The 20333-nt window shown below is 35.3% G+C and overlaps 1 protein-coding gene across 2 annotated transcripts in view; it reads left to right on the top strand.

Moving 5' to 3' along the window:
* Positions 1 to 18146, top strand: part of crlf1a (cytokine receptor-like factor 1a) — a 45423-nt gene extending 27277 nt beyond the window's left edge. The window contains exons 5-9 of one of the 2 annotated variants that reach the window (XM_059353972.1): positions 6688 to 6845; positions 9979 to 10053; positions 11621 to 11714; positions 16195 to 16379; positions 18024 to 18146. In XM_059353972.1, coding sequence (XP_059209955.1) covers positions 6688 to 6845; positions 9979 to 10053; positions 11621 to 11714; positions 16195 to 16379; positions 18024 to 18047 — 536 coding nt within the window. In that variant the 3' untranslated portion in view covers positions 18048 to 18146. Of the gene's footprint in view, positions 1 to 6687; positions 6846 to 9978; positions 10054 to 11620; positions 11715 to 16194; positions 16384 to 18023 lie in introns of both variants that reach the window. The other variant, XM_059353973.1, reaches the window with a different exon arrangement.
* Positions 18147 to 20333: the final 2187 nt, after the last annotated feature.

The following is a 20333-nucleotide window of genomic DNA, read 5'->3' as shown; positions in this document are numbered from 1 at the left end:
GTAATTAAAGGGACCTTCCACCACAACACGGTAAAGCACCATTCATATAAAACTCACATTAAACTTTCATATCAAGGTGGGGGCCACAAAATATCATCACGAGGGCCACAATTGGCCCACGGGCCGCCAGTTTAAGCCCCCTGGTGTAGACTTTCAGCTCGTGTTCACGTCACCGCTGAGGAAACAAGTGTCCGTCAAACTCTAATCCTTTTTCCTAATGTATGCACGCACACACCTGTTTACACAGCCCGGGGCCAGGGCCGGGCCTGGAAACAGTATAGAAACACAGAAACACAGCCGAGTGGAGGCGTTTCTGGACTGAGGGGGTTTTGTTTCGCTCAGGTTGCCCTGGCCATTCTTCTCATGCACCAAGTTTCCATAACAGGTCATAAAACAGAGCAGCCACACCTGTGTGGATCAGCCGTGACTCACCTGGTCACGTCCAATCAGTGGTGAAGGTGGAAACACCTCCAGTTATCTCTGCATTCCTGAGCCAGGGGAACCCTCTGAACCAACATGTAGCTGTCTGGCTCTCAGAGAGGAAATGTTGAGGGATGACACAATGTATGTTAACAGTGATTCATCAGTCATTAACCAGGTCTCATTGACTTTTACTGCCAAACGCACATCATGCACGGGAGGAACACATTTCATCCTGTCAGCAGGCACACAACATTAATAAGATGAATTTAATTGATTATTTGTTTTTACTTTTTTTGGACCAAAATGACCAAAAAAAGACAGAAAATGACTAAAAAAAAGGACAAAATGACAGAAAAAGACACACAATTACCAAAAAAGACACAAGATGACTGAAAAAACACTAAATTACTTTAAAAAAAGACACAAAATTACTAAATGACTGAAAAAAAAACAGAATTACCAAAAAAGGAACCCAAAATGATTTTTTTTTAAAAACACACAACAGAAAAAAAACGAAATTACTTAAAAAATAAACAAAATGACCAAAAAAAAGACATAGAATAACCAAAAAAAAAGACACAAAATGACAGAAAATGTCTCATTGACTTTTATTGCCAAATGCACACCATGCATGGGGAGAACACATTTCATCTTGTCAGCAGGCACACGACCTTAATAAGTTGAATTTAATTGATTATTAATTTTTACATTTTTGTGTGTGGAAAGAACGCAAACAAATATATACAACATTTGTCCAAGTGCCCACAAGTGTTACTAGTATTAAGAAAAATCGGAGCTCCGCACATTGCAAAAAAGGTGTGTCTAAAAATTTTACTTTCTTGAAATAAGATTGTTAATCTAGAAATAAGCATGTTGAACCCTTAAAATAAGAAATTAACTCTTAAAACAAGATAAATGATCCAACACTTCTAAATCTAAAGTTTTTTTTTTATCTTGGTAAGAACCAAATAATCATCAGGTCACTCTGCTCGGGCCAGTTCATCACTGCTGGCAGCTTTAATTTATCTGGTTTTAAGAGTTAATTTATTATTTTAAGTGTTCAACATGCTTATTTCTAGATTTAATAATCTTAATTTAAGAAATCTTGTCAAGGTAAATTATCTGTCCATGCAACAAGATCATTTCCCTCAGATTTACTGTTTGATCTGGTTTTTAGACTAAACACCTTTGTTGTCGTGCATGCTTTACATATTGAACTATTTACATTTTTACAACCTTTCCTTGCCTCTCTTGTCCTCTCCTCTCTGCTCTGCGTAAACAGCCTGCAGCGTCAGAGATTCACTACATTTTTGTGAGGTGACTGTTTCAGCTGAGTCACTCACGGCTTTCCATCATAACTCAGGAATGCTTTATTAAGATGTGCTTCGTGCAAGCAGTTCATGTTTTGCCAAATTTTAAACGAGCCTTATGGAATAAAGTTATTTTAATGAAATACCAGTAATATTTTCAGTAAGATATTTAGTTTATTATCATAAAGGAATAAAGAAACCAGAAATATTCACATTGAAGAAGCTGAAATCAGAGCCCCGAGCACTACTGTTATACTGTGGATTTCTTCTTCTTCCTCTTCTGGATGCAATTTCGTCCCGCTACTAGTCCTGCAGCTTGAAGAGTTGCAGGACAAATTATATATCAAAACGTGCGGTTTGATCGGGATCGGTGTGCTATTACTTTTCTCTACAGAATACAATTTTTTTTTTACAAAAAACTGCCCAAAATTTTGCATTGAAGTGAATGGGACAGCCGAAAAAAAATGAGCGAAAAAGAACAATAATTGGAGATTTTTAAACGTCTACTTCTCCGGCATAATTTCACCTAGAGACTCCATTTAAACTTTAAACAGTAGACACAAGTCTTGTGTATCGGTGTATTAATCCACGTTTCGATAGGTCATATAGTTTTTTATCAATTCCTGTTCAATGACCATGATCATTTTTGGAGAAATTCTGAGATTATAATGGGTGTGTATTGCACGGAATGTTCGTGTCACAGTGTGTGACATCATCGCCAGAGTGTAGAGGGAGAGAAAAAACTGTCAAAAAATAAATTTGAAAACTGCGCTCCAGGCCGCAAATTCCACTCTACAGAAATAATTTATACATAGAAACGTAGGAAAATTAGTCTTCTCCCTCACAATCCTCTGGTAAAGCTGTCAGAGTTATAGTTTGGGCGTAGGACGCACAGATGATCCACCAACACCACCAACAGCCTCATTGGCTCCCATATTAAAAACGCAGGAAGATTTCTGAAAAAGGGAGATGTAACAGTTTTTTTAGATCGCTTTAACAAAGTTATTTTTTCATTTTTCTTAAAAAAAAACCATATGTAGATGCTCAGGAAGAACTCAGGACGCTCAAAGTGAAGTCGGATCAATGATAGGTATTATGGTTTTGCCAAAAATGCTTTCTGTTCGAGGCCAGAAATTCCAGTCTGTCTACCTCTGCTGTCACTGTACCGGAACAGGTGTCAGTTAATTCTGTTGATTGCTTTGATCCTTGATGTGATTGCAGTTACAGATACACACACACACACACACATGCGCGTAAGCACGCACACTCCTCACACATCAAACACATACGCACACACGCACACACACATGTAACTAAATTTTCGCTACACACACACACAAATGCGCGCGTAAGTGCGCACACTCCTACAGATACACGTTTCGCGCACGCACGCACACAGACACACACAGTTTGGACTTGTTGTCTTTAAAAAAAACTGCTCAAACCAATTATTGGATTATCAAAATAGTTGACGATTAATTTAATAATCGATTATTGTCGATTAATCTAATAATTGTTGCAGCTCTACAATGAATTTGACTTAATCTTGAGTCTGTTTTTCCATCCGTTTGGACAAAAACACTGTACACAGATGTTTTTTTTTCCAAAACTTTAAAACTTTTCATAGTTCTACTCTCTGCTTTTTTGTTAAACTAAATATTTTCCTAAGACAGAAGAGTGTGCGTGCCACCATTAGCTTTGCACTTTAAAAAAAATCTCCCATGAGAACAAACTGACACGTCTGAAGTTACAGTTTTAGTTCAGAGAGTCTCCGGTTGCTGCGAAACACTGGGGACCAGAAACAAATCCTCTAAAACTCTCCTCGTGTCAACTCCCACTTTTTCCCCTCTGTTGAATCTTTCCCATCATCTTCTTCTTCTTCTTCTTCTTCTTCTTTTTTCCCCTTGGGGTTCTTCTTGTTTGTTTATTGCTTAGGGATGACATTACGAAAAAAAGGAAACTGAAGTTGATATTGAAACGATCTCAAAAGCCCGAAACAAAACGCAAGGAAATTTAAAATAATGGTCTGTCAGCACATGTTTGTTTGTTGAAAAGATAATCGTTGTCAGATGAAAAAGTCTCTTTCCAGCTCACACAAGTCAACTCTCAACTCAAACTAAAAAGGCACCCAGAGACCACAAAGCCCCGCCAACGCTGCACAATCCTTCAATGAGTTGTTACACATAGAGACATCACTCCTACTGCTTTAAATCTGAATTGAGCGGTTTTCTCGACCCTGCAAACATAACTCAAAGATGTAGAAAGAAGCCCTGAAGCTATGAATATTTGGCTAAAAATGATAATCTGGGCCATCTGTCCACCAGAAGTTACTTTAAAGAAAGACACAGAATTACCAAGAAAGACACGAAATGACCAAAAAAGACACAAAATGAAAGAAAAAACTAAATTACTTAAAAAATAAACAAAATGATCAAAAAAAAGACACAAAATGACCAAAAAAAGACACAAAATGACTGAAAAAACACCATATTACTTAAAAAAAGACACAAAATGATTTAAAAAAAGACACTAAATGACCCAAAGACACAAAATTAATAAAAAAGACACAAAATTACCCAAAAATGACAAAATTAATAACAGAGACACAATGATTTTTAAAAAAGACACAAAATTACTAAAAAAAGACACAAAATGACCGAAAAATGACAAAATTAATAACAAAGACACAATGATTTTTAAAAAAGACACAAAATGACACAACAAGACACAAAATGACCAAAAAAAGACACAAAATTACTAAAAAAAAAGACACAAAATGACCCAAAAAAAGACACAAAATTAATTAAAAAAAAAAGACACAAATTGACAAAGAATACATATAATTACCAAAAAAAGACACAAAATGATTTTAAAAAAGACATCACTCCTACTGCTTTAAATCTGAACTGAGTGGTTTTCTCGACTCTGCAAACAGAACTCAAAGATGGAGAAAGAAGCCCTGAAGCTATGAATATTTGGCTGAAAATGATAATCTGGGCCATCTGTCCACCAGAAGTTGACTATTAAGTTCTCTGGGAGGGAAATATACTTGTTAATGGATGTGATTAATTAAAAGAATCCCAGTTTGTGCCTCTTGTGAAATCATAGTTTGGTCATTGGAGAGTTAGCTCTGATTATGACATCGTATAGTCACTCACTGTTTGCTCTAAAATAAATAGAGATCCAGCAGGTTGTTTGGCAACGCACACACACTCTTTTTCTTTTCATAACATTTCTGAAATCTTCGCGTATTAACAATAGATCCGATGACTCCATGTAATGTGAACTGATCACTCATAGTTACAAGCCAACAGAGAATTATAACACAGCTCTACGGTTTCCCTCAGAGAGCTTTTACTGTCTTTCACTTCTTTGTTTTCCTTTTTCCAGCCCACAACTTTACTCTTACTGTTACTCACCACTTTCATACACTTCGTTTCCAGCATCAGGCAGCAGCTTTAGATTTAAAATAATCTCTGCATAAAAACTGGATAAAGGAAGAAGAACTACGAGCTGAAATATGCCTGATGTGGCAGCAACAATCATGAGTTACAGCCCAGTTTTATAGAATCAAATAACTAATTAAAAGCAAACTTATCAAAAAAAAATTAAACTGGAATCAGTGTGAAAATAACTACCTAAAATGACAGAAACCATCTTTGTGTGGGGAAAAAAATGTATTTAACCTACTCTGACTCTTGTTTACAATATATATATATTTATATTGTCCAATCTTAGCGCAAACAAAAAATCTAGCAACTAGCAGGTGGAGCCAGCTGCTAAAGAGCCAGATGTTTGCCTCAGAACATACCTAAAATAACAGAAACCATCTTTGGTTAAAAAATAAGAAAAAATGTATTTAACCTCGACTCTGAGATTTTAGTTTGGCTCATTTCCCAATCACTTACATGGAGGGGCGGGATTTATAAGCTATACTGCAGCCAGCCACCAGGGGGCGATCAGGATTTTTTGAACATGTCGTTCAACTTTATACACATATTTATTTAGTCCAATCTTAGTGCCAAACAAGTGATAAATCTAGCAACTAGATTTTGAAGTACTTTTCCCAAACCTGAGCCTTGCTGGCAAGAAATAGAAGTAATGTAGACATAAAGGCTGTCTCATTCTTCAAGAGATTCTACCAGACTAACTGAATTTCCCCTTGGGGATGAATAAAGTAATTTTGATTTTGATTTTGATAAATATAGAAAGAGAGAAGACTCAGTTTGCAGAGTAAATCAAACTGAGTACATGATTTTTGGTGCCCCTGGTTTAAATTAACCAGTTATTATGAGAAAACAGCCCAGTCATTCCAAGACGAAAATTAAAAAAGAAAAAGAATTAAAACTCATCTGTGGATTAATATGTTGATTTGTCCTACTTTTTAATACTTCTTTTTAAAAATAATTTTGTCTTTTTTTAGTAATTTTGTGTCTTTTTTTTCTTTGGTCATTTTGTGTCTTTTTTTGGTCATTTTGTGTCTTTTTTTGGGTCATTTTGTTTCTTTTTTAAGTGATTTTGTGTCTTTTGGTAATTTTTATGTCTTTTTTTATAATTTTGTGTCTTTTTTTAGTAATTCTGTGTCTTATTTTGGTAATTTTGTGTCTTATTTTGGTAATTTTGTGTATTTTTGGGGTCATTTTGTGTATTTTTTGGTCATTTTGTGCCTTTTTTTAAGTGATTTTGTGTCTTTTTAAAGTAATTTAGTTTTTTTCTGTCATTTTGTTTTGTTTTTTAGTAATTTTGTGTCTTTTTTTGGTCATTTTGTGTCTTTTTTTAATCATTTTGATACTGCCTCCAGCTGCCCCCAGGTAATCTGAGTTTGAGACCCCTGCTGTACACAGTGTAAAACACCGAAGATGTTGGAACCAGTCAGTCAGGTGTTGTAGATGAAATAGATGAAATTTCATAGATGAAATACTTATTAACCTTCCTCCGTCTGGTCTCCCTGCAGTGACCACGGACCCTCCGTCAGGGGTCACCGTCAGTCGCGTGGGCCAGTTGGAGGACCAGCTGAGCGTCCGCTGGGAGGCCCCGCCCGCCCTCAAAGACTTCCTGTTCCAGGCCAAGTACCAGATCCGCTACAGGCTGGAGGACAGCCAAGACTGGAAGGTATGTATAGAACCAGGACAGACACTTATAAAGACATAAATCTGTTCTCTTTGTCTCTCACACACAAACAAGACCTGTCACTACAGCTGTTTCTCATCCGAACGCTGTAATCACCCCTAATCTAGTCTGATTGAGGCCTCGGCTGCCAGAAGGGTTAACAGTTCAGGAACTTTTCATCAGCCATGAATCTAGAAGTCAGGATCTGATCAGGAGGGGAACACAGGCCAGAGCCACTGTGGATATACCTCGGCTAGAACTTTTAATGAATGAAAAACAGTGTAAAAGCCTTCAGCCGTGCAGACGCTGCTTCCCAGGAACAGTGTGAGTCCTCTGGGTACGAGGGAAGATTCTCCAGTAATTAAGGGGGAATTACACAGATGTAATATAAGCAAGTCTTTGCTCGCAAAGTGGAAAAAGAAAAGAAAAGAAAAGGGGAGTGGAGCCATGAGGCCGTTTCCAAGGAGAGCGGAGACTTAAATCCAAGTGGCTTTAACCCTCTGGAGGCCATCGATTTATTGAAAATACACGTTTTATTTACAGTAATAACTTTATTTATATCTGATATGTAGACAAGCTGAGAAAGCAGGTTAAAAGTTCAATCATAGGAGCTTTCACAGTGTGACTGTTATGTTTCAAGACCATTTTTAAAATGTGATGTAAGGACAGACGGAAAGATGCTAAACAGAGACAGAAATTAATGCAGAGGAAGTTGACAAAAAAGACACAAAATGACAAAAAAAAAAGACACAAAATGACTAATAAAAGACACAAAATGACTAAAAAAAGATACAAAAGACACAAAATGACTAAAAAAAGACACAAAATTACAAAAAAGACACAAAATGACAAAAAAAGACAAAATGGCTAAAAAAAAAGACAAAATGACTAAACAAAGACAAAATGACTAAAAAGACATAAAATGACTGAAAAATATATACAAAAAGACACAAAATTACTCAAAAAGACACAAAATTACTAATAAAAGACACAAAATGACAAAAAAAGACAAAATGACTAAAAAAAAGACACAAAATGACAAAAAAAGACAAAATGACTAAAAAAAAGACACAAAATGACTAAAAGAAGATACAAAAGCCACAAAATTACCCAAAAAAGACACAAAATTACTCAAAAAAGACACAAAATGACTACAAAAAGACAAAATGACTAAAAAAAGACACAAAATGAACTTTATCTTTTGTTTGTATTTTGGGTTCCTGGCAGCTTTATACTTTAATTAAAATAAAATGTAAAATCTGACTGATAGCCAAGTTTGTGAGGAGAAAAAGGAGCCATGCATGTGATGTAAAGACAGACTGGAAGATGAAATTAATGCAGAGGAAGTTGACACATTTGAACCAAAACCTCCTGGACTTTAAAAGTGTTCGGTGGTGAAAACAAAGCGGCGTCCTCCCTGTGAAGCGGCGCTCATCATGAGGTCATGCTGAGGAATGGAGGATCATCTCAGCTGTTAATGTCTTCAGCATGGCTGTGAAGACATCATCAGCCCTCTGATGCCTGTAATCTCCATGTTCTGTTTTCTGTTGTAGACGTTCTTAACAAGTGTTTACAGAGCGGACGCCAGAGAGAAAGAGGGACTATTAGACCAGATTATTAACTGCAGCGAGTGGCCGTCTTTCTCTCTATCTAGATCAGGGATGGGCAACTTAAATGCTGCAGGGGGCCTCTATCTATCTATCTATCTATCTATCTGATACAAAATGACACAAAAAAAGACACAAAATGACCCAAAAAAGACACAAAATGACAAAAAAAGACAGCAAATGACCAAAAAAAGACACGAAATGACAAATAGACACAAAATGACAAAAAAAGACACAAAATGACCAAAAAAAGACACAAAATGACAAAAAAAAAAGACACAAAATGTATTTAGTCGATTAATCGAGAAAATAATCAGCAGATTAATCGATAATGAAAATAATTGTTAACATATTTCAATTCCATGTTTCTTTTTTACTTCTTTTCCACTACATGTCAGTGGTAAAATGTATTTTTCACATCACTACAAATTGTTTAAACCCAAACTCTCTTATAAGGTTGGTTCTTTCTTTCTTTCTTTCTTTCTTTCACTAAACACATGCAGCTTTCAAAATAAGAGCACCACCATGTTGTCTGTGGTGAAATATCTTGCTAATTTTTTACTAATTTTAAAGTGTTTGAATGCACTTTTAATGTGTTGATTTAACATTGATATTACACATTGATATTACTGTGGTTTCTTTTTAAAAAAAAAAACTTTATCAGTGCAAGAACAGCAGACCAACATTAATTGCAAGAAGTCATTTTGTGCATTTTTACACTGCACTTTTAAGATTTCATGTTTTTGGTCATTTTGTGTCTTTTTTGTTCATTTTGTGTATTTTTTTGTTCATTTTGTGTCATTTTTGTTTGTCTATTTGTTTACAGTGCCGTAACTTAACATAGTTCATGCTCAAATGCATGTATAACAGTATAAATAGGAATACAAAAGGTTTGAAGCAAATAAAAAATAACCAGTTACTGTGGTTTCTTTTTATAAGTGCAAGAACAGCAGACCAACATTATTTGTAAGAAGTAATTTTGTGCATTTTTACACTGCACTTTTAAGATTTCATGCTCAAATGCATGTAGTTGTACTGAGGGCCACTTCAAGTGAGGCTGCGGGCCGTATGTGGCCCCCAGGCCTCCTGTTGCCCATCCCTGATCTAGTCTGTCTTTTATTTTGTCGCTGCTGCAGAATACCTGTTTCCTGCTCCTGTGTGTGTGTGTGTGTGTGTGTGTGTGTGTGTGTGTGTGTGTGTGTGTGTGTGTGTGTTTCGCAGCACATGTAGTCCTGTAATAAGTAACAGAGAGCAGATTTTTACCCAGCAGGCACGTTCACATTAAAACATTTTCATAAACATGCTGATCAGGAGTCACTAAACAATGTGGTGTGTGTGTGTGTGTGTGTGTGTTTAGGTCTGTGCATGGTTTGTGGTTGTGTTCTCTACATCTTGACTCTGCCTTGTTTTAGTTTATGCACATTGGTATTTAATACTGCGGTCAGACCTCCAACTCTTCTGTGTTTGGCTCTTTTTTCTGTGTGTGTGTGTGTGTGTGTGTGTGTGTGTGTGTGTGTGTGTGTGTGTAGGTGATGGATGACGTTGGGAATCAGACATCTTGTCGACTGGCTGGACTCAGACCCGGAACAGTGTATTTTGTCCAGGTATGGTATGGTCTAGTTGTGTATAAATATATATATATATATGTGTGTGTGTGTGTGTGTGTGTGTGTGTGTGTGTAATAATTAACTGAAACTGTATTTTGTGGTTACAAAACTAACTAAAAGTAAAATTCACAACGAAATTTAAACTACAACTGATGAAAAATCCACTTTTCCAATGAGGGTCCTCACAAAGATAGAAGTACCAGAATGTGTGTGTGTTCTTGTACTTCCTACATAGTGAGGACCAGAACACGTTTTTAACCAACAGATTGAGGACATTTTTGCAAAGTGAGGACATTTCGGCCGGTCCTTACCAAGGTTATTACAATTAACGAAAACTAACGAAATAACTAGAATTGAAAAACATTTTCGTTAAATGAAACAAAAATAAAAACGAGTTTTTTGAAAAACGATAACTAACTGAAACTGTATTTTGTGGTTACAAAACTAACTAAAAGTAAAATTCACAACGAAATTTAAACTAAAACTGATGAAAAATCCACTATTCCAATGAGGGTCCTCACAAAGATAGAAGTACAAGAATGTGTGTGTGTTTGTTCTTGTACTTCCCACATAGTGAGGACCAGAACACGTTTTTAACCAACAGAGTGAGGACATTTTTGCAAAGTGAGCACATTTCGGCCGGTCCTTACCAAGGTTATTACAATTAACGAAAACTAACGAAATAAGTAGAATTGAAAAAACATTTTCTTCAACTGAAATAAAACTAAAAACGAGAGTTTTTTGAAAAACGATAACTAACTGAAACTGTATTTTGTGGTTACAAAACTAACTAAAACTAAAATTCACAACAAAATTAAATCTAAAACTGATGAAAAATTCACTATTCCAATGAGGGTCCTCACAAAGATAGAAGTACAAGAATGTGTGTGTGTGTGTGTGTTCTTGTACTTTACTTTACTTTACTACATAGTGAGGACCGGAACATGTTTTTAACCAACATTGTGAGGACATTTTTGCAAAGTGAGGACATTTCGGCCGGTCCTCACTTCTTTAAAGGCTTTTTTTAGATTTCAGACTTTGTTTTAAGGGTTAAAGGTTACATGATAATGATAATTAACTGAAACTGTATTGTGTGGTTACAAAACTAACTAAAACTATAGTGAAAATGTCCTTCGTTTTCATCTTTGTCAACTTTTTTCATACATAATGAAGATGGATCAGACAAAGGAAATAAAGGAAACATTTACTGTGACCTCTTTTAATCTCCCACCCAACAAATACCCCGTTACAAAAACACTACAACTAATAAAAACTAAAGCATTTAAAAAATAAATACTAAACTAAAATTATCTAACTCACTCTAAAAACTCATTAAAACTAACTGGATTTGAAAACAAAAATTCACAACCCAATTGAAACGAAAACTAATGAAAAATTCAAAACTATTATAACCTTGCAAGGGAATTCACTGTTCCAATGAGGGTCCTCACAAAGATAGACGTACAAGAATGTGTGTGTGTGTGTGTGTGTGTGTGTGTGTGTGTGTGTGTGTGTGTTCCTGGCTGTGGTCCAGCTTCATCATGTTGTTTTGTGTTTTCTTCAGGTTCGCTGTAACCCTGTGGGCATCTACGGCTCTCGCAAAGCTGGAATCTGGAGCGAGTGGAGCCATCCTACTGCTGCATCCACACCCCACAGTGGTGGGTACACACACACACACACACACACACACACACACACACACACACACACACACACGATCTACCCTTTCTGATGGTTCTATTCTGTTGTAAAAAAATCAGGTAACATCTAAAAAAAAAAAAATTATAAATCACTTAAATTTAACACATTTTAAACACACACATACTCGTCTTTGCCCACTTTGGCCCACCAGTTTTTTTTACTCATTTATGGGATCCACCCTTTCCAGTGGTTCTACACTGCTGTAAAAAAACAGGTAACATAAATAAAAATAAAAATCACAAAAATCACTTCAATTTAACAACATTTTACACACACACATACTCGTCTCTGCCCCTCGGGGGGCCCACCTGTTTTTTAGTCATTTATGGGAACCACCATTTCCAGTGGTTCTACACTGCTGTAAAAATCAGGAACATGAAAAAAAATCGAAATCACAAAAATCACTTAAATTTAACAACATTTTACACACACACTTCAAGTACTTCTATCTGTGTGAGGACCCTCATTGGAACAGTGAATTCCCCTTGCAAGGTTATAATAGTTTCAAATTTTTCATTAGTTTTAGTTTTAATTTCCTTGTGAATTTTTGTTTTCAAATTCAGTTAGTTTTAATGAGTTTTTAGAGTGAGTTTGCTAGTTTTAGTTGAGTAATTATTTATTTTTAAATGCTTTAGTTTTAGTTTTTATTAGTTTTAGTTTTTTGTAATGGGGTATTTGTTGGGTGGGAGATTAAAAGAGGTCACAGTAAATTTTGCCTTTATTTCCTTTGCCTTATCCATCTTCATTATGTATGAAAAAAGTTGACAAAGATGAAAACGAAGGACATTTTCACTATAATTTTAGTTAGTTTTGTAACCACACAATACAGTTTCAGTTAATTATCATTATCATGTAACCTTTAACCCTTAAAACAAAGTCTGAAATCTCAAAAAAGCCTTTAAAGAAGTGAGGACCGGCCAAAATGTCCTCACTTTGCAAAAATGTCCTCACTCAGTTGGTAAAAAACGTGTTCCGGTCCTCAATATGTAGGAAGTACAAGAACACACACACACACATTCTTGTACTTCTATCTTTGTGAGGACCCTCATTGGAATAGTGACTTTTTAAATCAGTGTTAGTTTTAATTTTGTTGTTTTAGTCATTTTTGTAACCACAAAACACAGTTTCAGTTAATTATCTTTTATTTTAAACTTATTTTATTTCAGTTAACGAAAATAAATTAACCTTAACCCCAATACATAAACCAGATTGTAACTTTAAACCATAAAACAAAGTCTGAAATCGGCCAAAATGTCCTCACTTTGCAAAAATGTCCTCACTCTGTTGGTTAAAAACGTGTTCCGGTCCTCACTATGTAGGAAGAACAAGAACACACACACTCAGAAGGCATTTTCTTCCTCTTGATCTCTCTTTGAGAGCGTTTTGGTTGGATTTAAGAGGTAATTTGTGTCCCTGATGTGTTTTATATGTTGCCGTACCACATTTCTGTCTCACTGCTGGAAACTGGAGAAGAAGCTGGTGCTGTTTTACACATCTATACCCGTCTAACAGCCTGTTATGTATTATATTGGCAGTTTTATTTATGGCAGATGCATTGGTCAAATCAAATCAGATCAAAAATCATAGCCAAACCAAATCAAATTATTGCCAAACCAAACATTATAAAGTCAAGCCAGACGCGTATTATTATGAAAAAATGCAGTTGCAACATAATGGGCTTTGCAAAAAAAACCTGATAAAATGTTAATAAAGGAGTTGTGAGGACGCTTTACGCTGTTTACCCACTGGAGGCTATGAAGCCGTGGTTATCACCACACATTAAACAATGAAATTGCTCAGTAAAATGTTATCATAACTGACAGGAATTATGGCCGCGGCTATGAAAACAAAAAAAAAAAATGGGTTTGTTATAAAACTTGGGTTTTTCTCTGCGGGTTTCCCAGAACTTCTCATGAATTTTGGCAAAAGTATCAGACTGAAAGAAAGAAAAGGTCCTCGCAGTTATACTTGTGTGCATTTTTTGCATGAACTTTTAATGCCTCACACACACACACACACACACACACACACACACACACACACACAGTCCACCACATCTTGAGCAATTTCTTGCATTATTATTCTTTGCTTTCTTTCCTTTAACCCTTTTAATGCACAAGATATAAACACATTTTAATGCATAACATGAGTCAAAAATGACCCTCATTAATTTCTCATGTTATTTCATGCTGGATATGTGTTTGAATATCTTTTTTTTTTTTATTACAACAGATCATTATTTCCATTTTTCCTTTCATACTTTATGCAGAAAAATAGTTTTTGTATTATTACATCAAGTTTACACACATGGGTCTAAAATGACCTTGTGCATTAGAAGCGTAGTGATACAAAAAGTGATTCACTAAATTAACAATGTGAGTATATGTGCAACTATGTTTGTCTTATTTTGAAGGTTTAACTTTAAAAGAGTTGTTAGAACCACCAGATTACATTGGAAAATCACATATTTTAACATTTGAGACTTATTAGAGCCACCAAATAATAACTTCCATTGGAAAAAACACCAATTTAACAAAATAGGATAGTTATTATTTGTGTCTTCTTTGTCAGGTTTTAAATTGGTGACAACATATAAACAGCTTCTAATGCACAACATGGGTTAAAAATGATCTCGTGCATTAGAAGCGTAGTGATTAAAAAAAAGGGTTTTTATTCAAAAAGTAAGAAATAAAAACAAAAAATTAGGATGTATGATGATCAAAAGCAAGTTATTTGAGGAACGCTCAAAATAAGAAATTAACTCTTAAAACAATAAAATTGTTAAATTGTAAAATTGTAAATTAAAATTGTAAAATTAAAAGCTGCGAGTGACAATTATTTGTTTCTTTCCAAGATAAAAAAAGTGTGTCTTTTTTTGTTGTTCTTATGTCTTTTTGTGTCCTTTTTTGTCTTTCTTTGTCTTTTTATGTCTTTTTTGTGATTTTACGTCTTTTTTTGTGTCCTTTTTTTGTGTCCTTTTTTTGTCTTTTTTGTGTCAATTTTGTGTATTTTTTGGGTCATTTTATGTCTTTTGTGTCTTTTTTTGTGTTTTTTTGTCTTTTTATGTCTTTTTTGTGATTTTATGACTGTGTCTTTTGTGATTTTATGTCTTTTTGTGTCTTTTTTTGGTCATTTTGTGTCTTTTTACATCTTTTTTTGGTCACAAAATGACCAAAAAAAGACAAAAAATGTACAAAAGAGATTAATTAAAGCTGCAAGGAGAGTGACCGGACAATTATTTGTTTCTTACCAAGATAAAAAAAAAAACTTTATATTTAGAAGTGTTAGATAATTGATCTTGTTTTAAGAGTTAATTTCTTATTTTAAGTGTTCAACATGCTTATTTCTAGATTTAATAATCTTAATTTAATAAATCTTGTCAAGGTAAATTATCTGTCCATGCAGCAAGATCATTTCCCGCAGATTTACTGTTTGATCTGGTTTTTAGATTAAACACCTTTTTTTACAGTGTAGGAGCCAGTTCATCAAGATTGCGGATCGGAGATGGCAGCCATATAAAATCTATGAGAACGAATATATCTTCCAAACCACTTCGAATGTCACTTTTAGTGTCAAAATATACATTTTTTGGGTCAAGGAATCTTTTAAAGTTATTGAGAATATCACTAGATGGTTATTTATTCATTATATTCAAATAGATATGTTTATTTTGGCCATGTATTAACTTAATTTCCAACTCAGTTCCTAAGCGGTCTGACATATATTAATATAGGTCATATACAGTGCATGTATTCTGAAAAATCCTGACTAAATGCAATAGGGGTAAATAACACATTTGTACTGCATGCAAAAAATGTGTTTCTGCAAAGGGGAGACTTGTTTCATCACAGAACTCCAAAGCAAGGTTATAATAATTTTAGATTTTTAATTAGTTTTAGTTTTAATTTCGTTGTGATTTTTTGTTTTTAATTTCAGTTAGTTTTAATGACTTTTTAGAGTGAGTTTGCTCATTTTAATTCATTTTTATTTTTTGGAAAATGCTTAGTTTTAGTTTAGTTTTAGATTTTTTGTAATGGGGTATTTATTGGGTGCCACATTTTTTAAAAAAAGTCACAATAAATGTTTCCTTTATTTCCTTTGTCTGATCCATCTCAGCCCCAATAAGTTTATTAAGTCATAAAACCAGATAGATGAAATAGATTTCATATCAACCAAAAAGGTTTACGCATGAAAAAAGTTGACAAAGACGAAAACGAAGGACATTTTCACTATAATTTTAGTTGTTTTAATTAGTTTTGTAACCACAAAATACAGTTTCAGTTAGTTATCGTTTTTTTCAAAATACTCTAGTTTTTATATCTATTTCAGTTAACGAAAATGTTTTTTTCGATTCTAGTTTTCCTTATTTCGTTAACTATAATAACCTTGCTCCGAAGCCAGTCTAAGAGTCTCTCCGTCCTTCTTCCCATGATGCAGAGCGGCTGATGTCGGGCTCCTGTGACTCTAAGTCCAGCGGGGACTCTAACTCCACGCTGCGCCGCGAGCTGAAGCAGTTCTTCGGCTGGGTGAGGAAACACGCCTACGGCTGCAGCAGCATGTCCATGAAGCTCTACGACCAGTGGAGGGTCCTGATGCAGAAATCCCACAAAGCTCGCAACCAGGTAGGTAAGCATCACTAACCCACGCACACACAGACACACACAGACACACAGACACACACACTAGAGCTGCAACTAACCATTATTTTCATTTTCCATTAATCTGTTTATTATCTAAACCAGTGGTTCCCAACCTTTTACTTGAGGGACCCACATTTTTACCATTGTACCGCTAGGTGAGGTTACCGCTAGGCGAGGTTGCCGCTAGGCGAGGTTGCTGCTAGGCGAGGTTGCCGCTAGGCGAGGTTGCCTCTAGGCGAGGTTGCCTCTAGGCGAGGTTACCGCTAGGCGAGGTTACCGCTAGGCGAGGTTACCTCTAGGCGAGGTTACCGCTAGGCGAGGTTACCGCTAGGCGAGGTTGCCCCTAGGTGAGGTTGCCTCTAGGTGAGGTTGCCGCTAGGTGAGGTTACCTCTAGGTGAGGTTACCGCTAGGTAAGGTTACCACTAGGTAAGGTTACCACTAGGTGAGGTTACCGCTAGGTGAGGATACCTCTAGGTGAGGTTACCGCTAGATGAGGTTACCACTAGGCGAGGTTACCGCTAGGTAAGGTTACCACTAGGTAAGGTTACCACTAGGTGAGGTTACCGCTAGGTGAGGATACCTCTAGGTGAGGTTACCTCTAGGCGAGGTTACCGCTAGGTAAGGTTACCACTAGGTAAGGTTACCTCTAGGTGAGGTTACCGCTAGGTGAGGATACCTCTAGGTGAGGTTACCTCTAGGTGAGGTTACCGCTAGGTAAGGTTACCACTAGGTAAGGTTACCTCTAGGTGAGGTTACCGCTAGGTGAGGTTACCGCTAGATGAGGTTACCACTAGGCGAGGTTACCTCTAGGCGAGGTTACCACTAGGTAAGGTTACCACTAGGTAAGGTTACCTCTAGGTGAGGTTACCGCTAGGTGAGGATACCTCTAGGTGAGGTTACCGCTAGGTAAGGTTACCTCTAGGAGAGGTTACCACTAGGTGAGGTTACCGCTAGGTGAGGTTACCTCTAGGTGAGGTTACCGCTAGGTGAGGTTACCACTAGGTGAGGTTACCTGTGTATACTGCAGGAGGGATGTTACACATGTCCTTATTCTCGTGATATAGCCTTTATTTTTTAACTTTTCTATGGTGATTTTTCTATTTAAATAAATGAATAAATGTTTAAAGTAGCTCTTATTTAAAAAAAAATTGCAAATTTACTAGATTAAAGTGGCAAATCTACAAGAAAAAAAGTAGCAGAGTTAATAGATTTAAAGTGGCAAATCTGTGTGGTAAAAAGTTGCAGATTTACGAGAAAAAAGTGGAAAAAAGCAACATTTTAATGGCAGATTCACCACTTTAAATCTAATAAATCTGCACATTTTTTTCTTGTACATTTGCCACTTTAATCTCGTAAATTTATTTCTTAAATATTACCCCCCTTCCCCGGGTCCGTATGTTGTTTTTAACACATTCTGGCAGTATGTAATATCCTCCAATATTCTCTAGGGTTGAAATTTGGAATTTGCAAGTATTTCAATGAGTGCCCTATTAAGGGTTAATAATCTATTATTGTCCGATTAATCGAAAAATAATTGTTGCAGCACTGACACACACATACGCATTGAAATAAAAACAAAAGTTTTTAAAAAGCTGATTTCTAACAGTTTTTGTCTTCTAACTCAGGTTCTCCAAGGGGATAAATCCTAGCACACGCTGCATTTATCAACAGAAAACGAGTCAAGAAAAGGACTGAGTGAGTGTGTTTCTGTCTGTGTGTGTGTCTGTGTGCATGTGTGTGTGTGTGTGTGTGTGTGTGAGACTGAAAAAGAAAGAGAGATAGTATTCGTATATGGGAATAATAAGACATTCTGCTCTGGACATTTTGTGCCGATACCAGCCATGGGAGGACATCCGACGAGAAAAACTGTGGGATTTTCTTCTTTTTTGCATCTTTTCCAGCCTAAATAAGCACTTTTTTTCTCTGAAAAAGTGCAAACAGACCTCCTAATATCATCTTTAAACAAGAGACCACGTGTTGTGGACGTTGTAGCATGAATAATGACATTTGGCTTCCAAAAAGCTCGCCCAAAGCTTTTAATTTAAAAGTATTCTGACCTTTTTTTCCTGAGTTTCTCCTGTGGATCCAAAGCACCATCTAGTGGCCGTTCAGCGTCTATGGATGCACCAAATCAAAAAGCTTTTCACTGTGGTTCTTTTCTGTAAAAAGAAAGAAAAAAAAGGCTAAAAAATGATCATGCAGTATTTGTAATTCATGCTTTGTTATATAAGTGCCAAACTGGTTCAGTTCCTGTGTTTCTGAGTGACAGAGACGTTCCACTGCCTTTATTTTTGTACTGAATTGTACCAGCATATTTAAAACTGTATAAAGTTATGTTTTATGTCTTAAGTTATGTTTAGTTAGTAAAAGAAATATCAATGACTGAAGTTGTTATTAATCTCTAATGTTGTTCTATAAAAATGTTAAGAAACACAAAAGGGTTTGGAAATTAATTGTGTGCACATTAATGCTGCTTATACATCAGAAGAAGAAAAAAGGATTTGAAAAAGACTCCAGGAAAACTATCAGCTCACATCTAAAGACGAGTGTTTGGAGTTTTTAACATGACCAAAAAAGACAAAATTACTAAAAAAAAAAAAAAAAAGACACAAAATGACAGAAAAAACCTAAATTACTTAAAAAAAGACACAAAATTACAAAAAAATACACAAAATGATCAAAAAAGACAAAATTACAAATAAGACACAAAATTATTTAAAAAAAGACAAAATTACAAAAAAGACACAAAATTATTTTAACAAGACACAAAATGACCCAGAAAAAAAACACAAAATGACAAAAAGACAAAATGACCAAAAAAAAGACAAAGTTACAAAAAAAAGACAATTACCAAAACAAGACACAAAATTATTTCTAAAAAAGACACAAAATTACCAAAAAAAGACACAAAATTAAAAAAAAGACAAAATTACCAAAAAATACACAGAATTACCAAAAAAGACACAAAATTATTTTTTTAAAAAGACACAAAATGACCAAAAAGACAAAATGATAGAAAAAAACTAAATTACTGAAAAAAAAGAAACAAAATGACCAAAAGAAAAGACAAAGAATTACCAAAAAAGACACAAAATTATTAAAAAAAGACACAAAATTACCAAAAAAAATAATTAAAGGGACCAGATTGGTTAAATTTCATTTAATTTTGTGTCTTTTTAAATCATTTTAACATCTATTTTTGGTCATTTTGTGTCTTTTTTAATCATTTTAACATCTATTTTTGGTCATTTTGTGTCCTTTTTAATCATTTTAACATCTATTTTTGGTCATTTTGTGTCTATTTCGATAATTTTGTGTCCTTTTTTTGGTCATTTTTACATCTACAGTCATGCAAACATCCTTGATAATAACCAAATTATTATGAATAAAACGATGTTGTGTTATGTCACTGCCACAAACCCAAGACTAGGAAAAGACTGATATGAAACAGATTACTACCTTAAACTAAACGATGGAGATGACGGAGCGCCGTGACTCCAGTAAAACTCCTAGATTTACTAAAGATCTTTTGGTGTAAACTCAGCATAAAGCAGACACGATGATAGCCACCCCTCTGCTCCTCCTGTTATGATGTATTTAACATCCATATGTTCCCATTGCTCCATAGAGAATCATTCACACATGAACACATTTCCTGCTGCAGCGATTTCAGTCACATCTGTCTCAGCACGTCATAATATGGATATAGAGTTAACTTTAATATTCATATCAGCAACAAAATGATCTGAATGCATGCAACAGATTGTGTGACAGAGCAATCAGCTGCTCCTGAAAGATGAATATGTATAGTGAGTAAATTGTTGCCAAATTAACTCTTCAGCTCATTTTAATACATTAATATTGAATTTTGAACATTAAAGTCACACATGTTGAAATGTTTCATGATAACATGCAAACTTATGGGTTAGTCAGGG

The sequence above is a fragment of the Centropristis striata genome, chromosome 16 (genome assembly GCF_030273125.1).
Source record: "Centropristis striata isolate RG_2023a ecotype Rhode Island chromosome 16, C.striata_1.0, whole genome shotgun sequence".
In the NCBI taxonomy this organism is placed as follows: domain Eukaryota; kingdom Metazoa; phylum Chordata; class Actinopteri; order Perciformes; family Serranidae; genus Centropristis; species Centropristis striata.
This window is presented reverse-complemented; position numbering and strand designations above follow the sequence as displayed.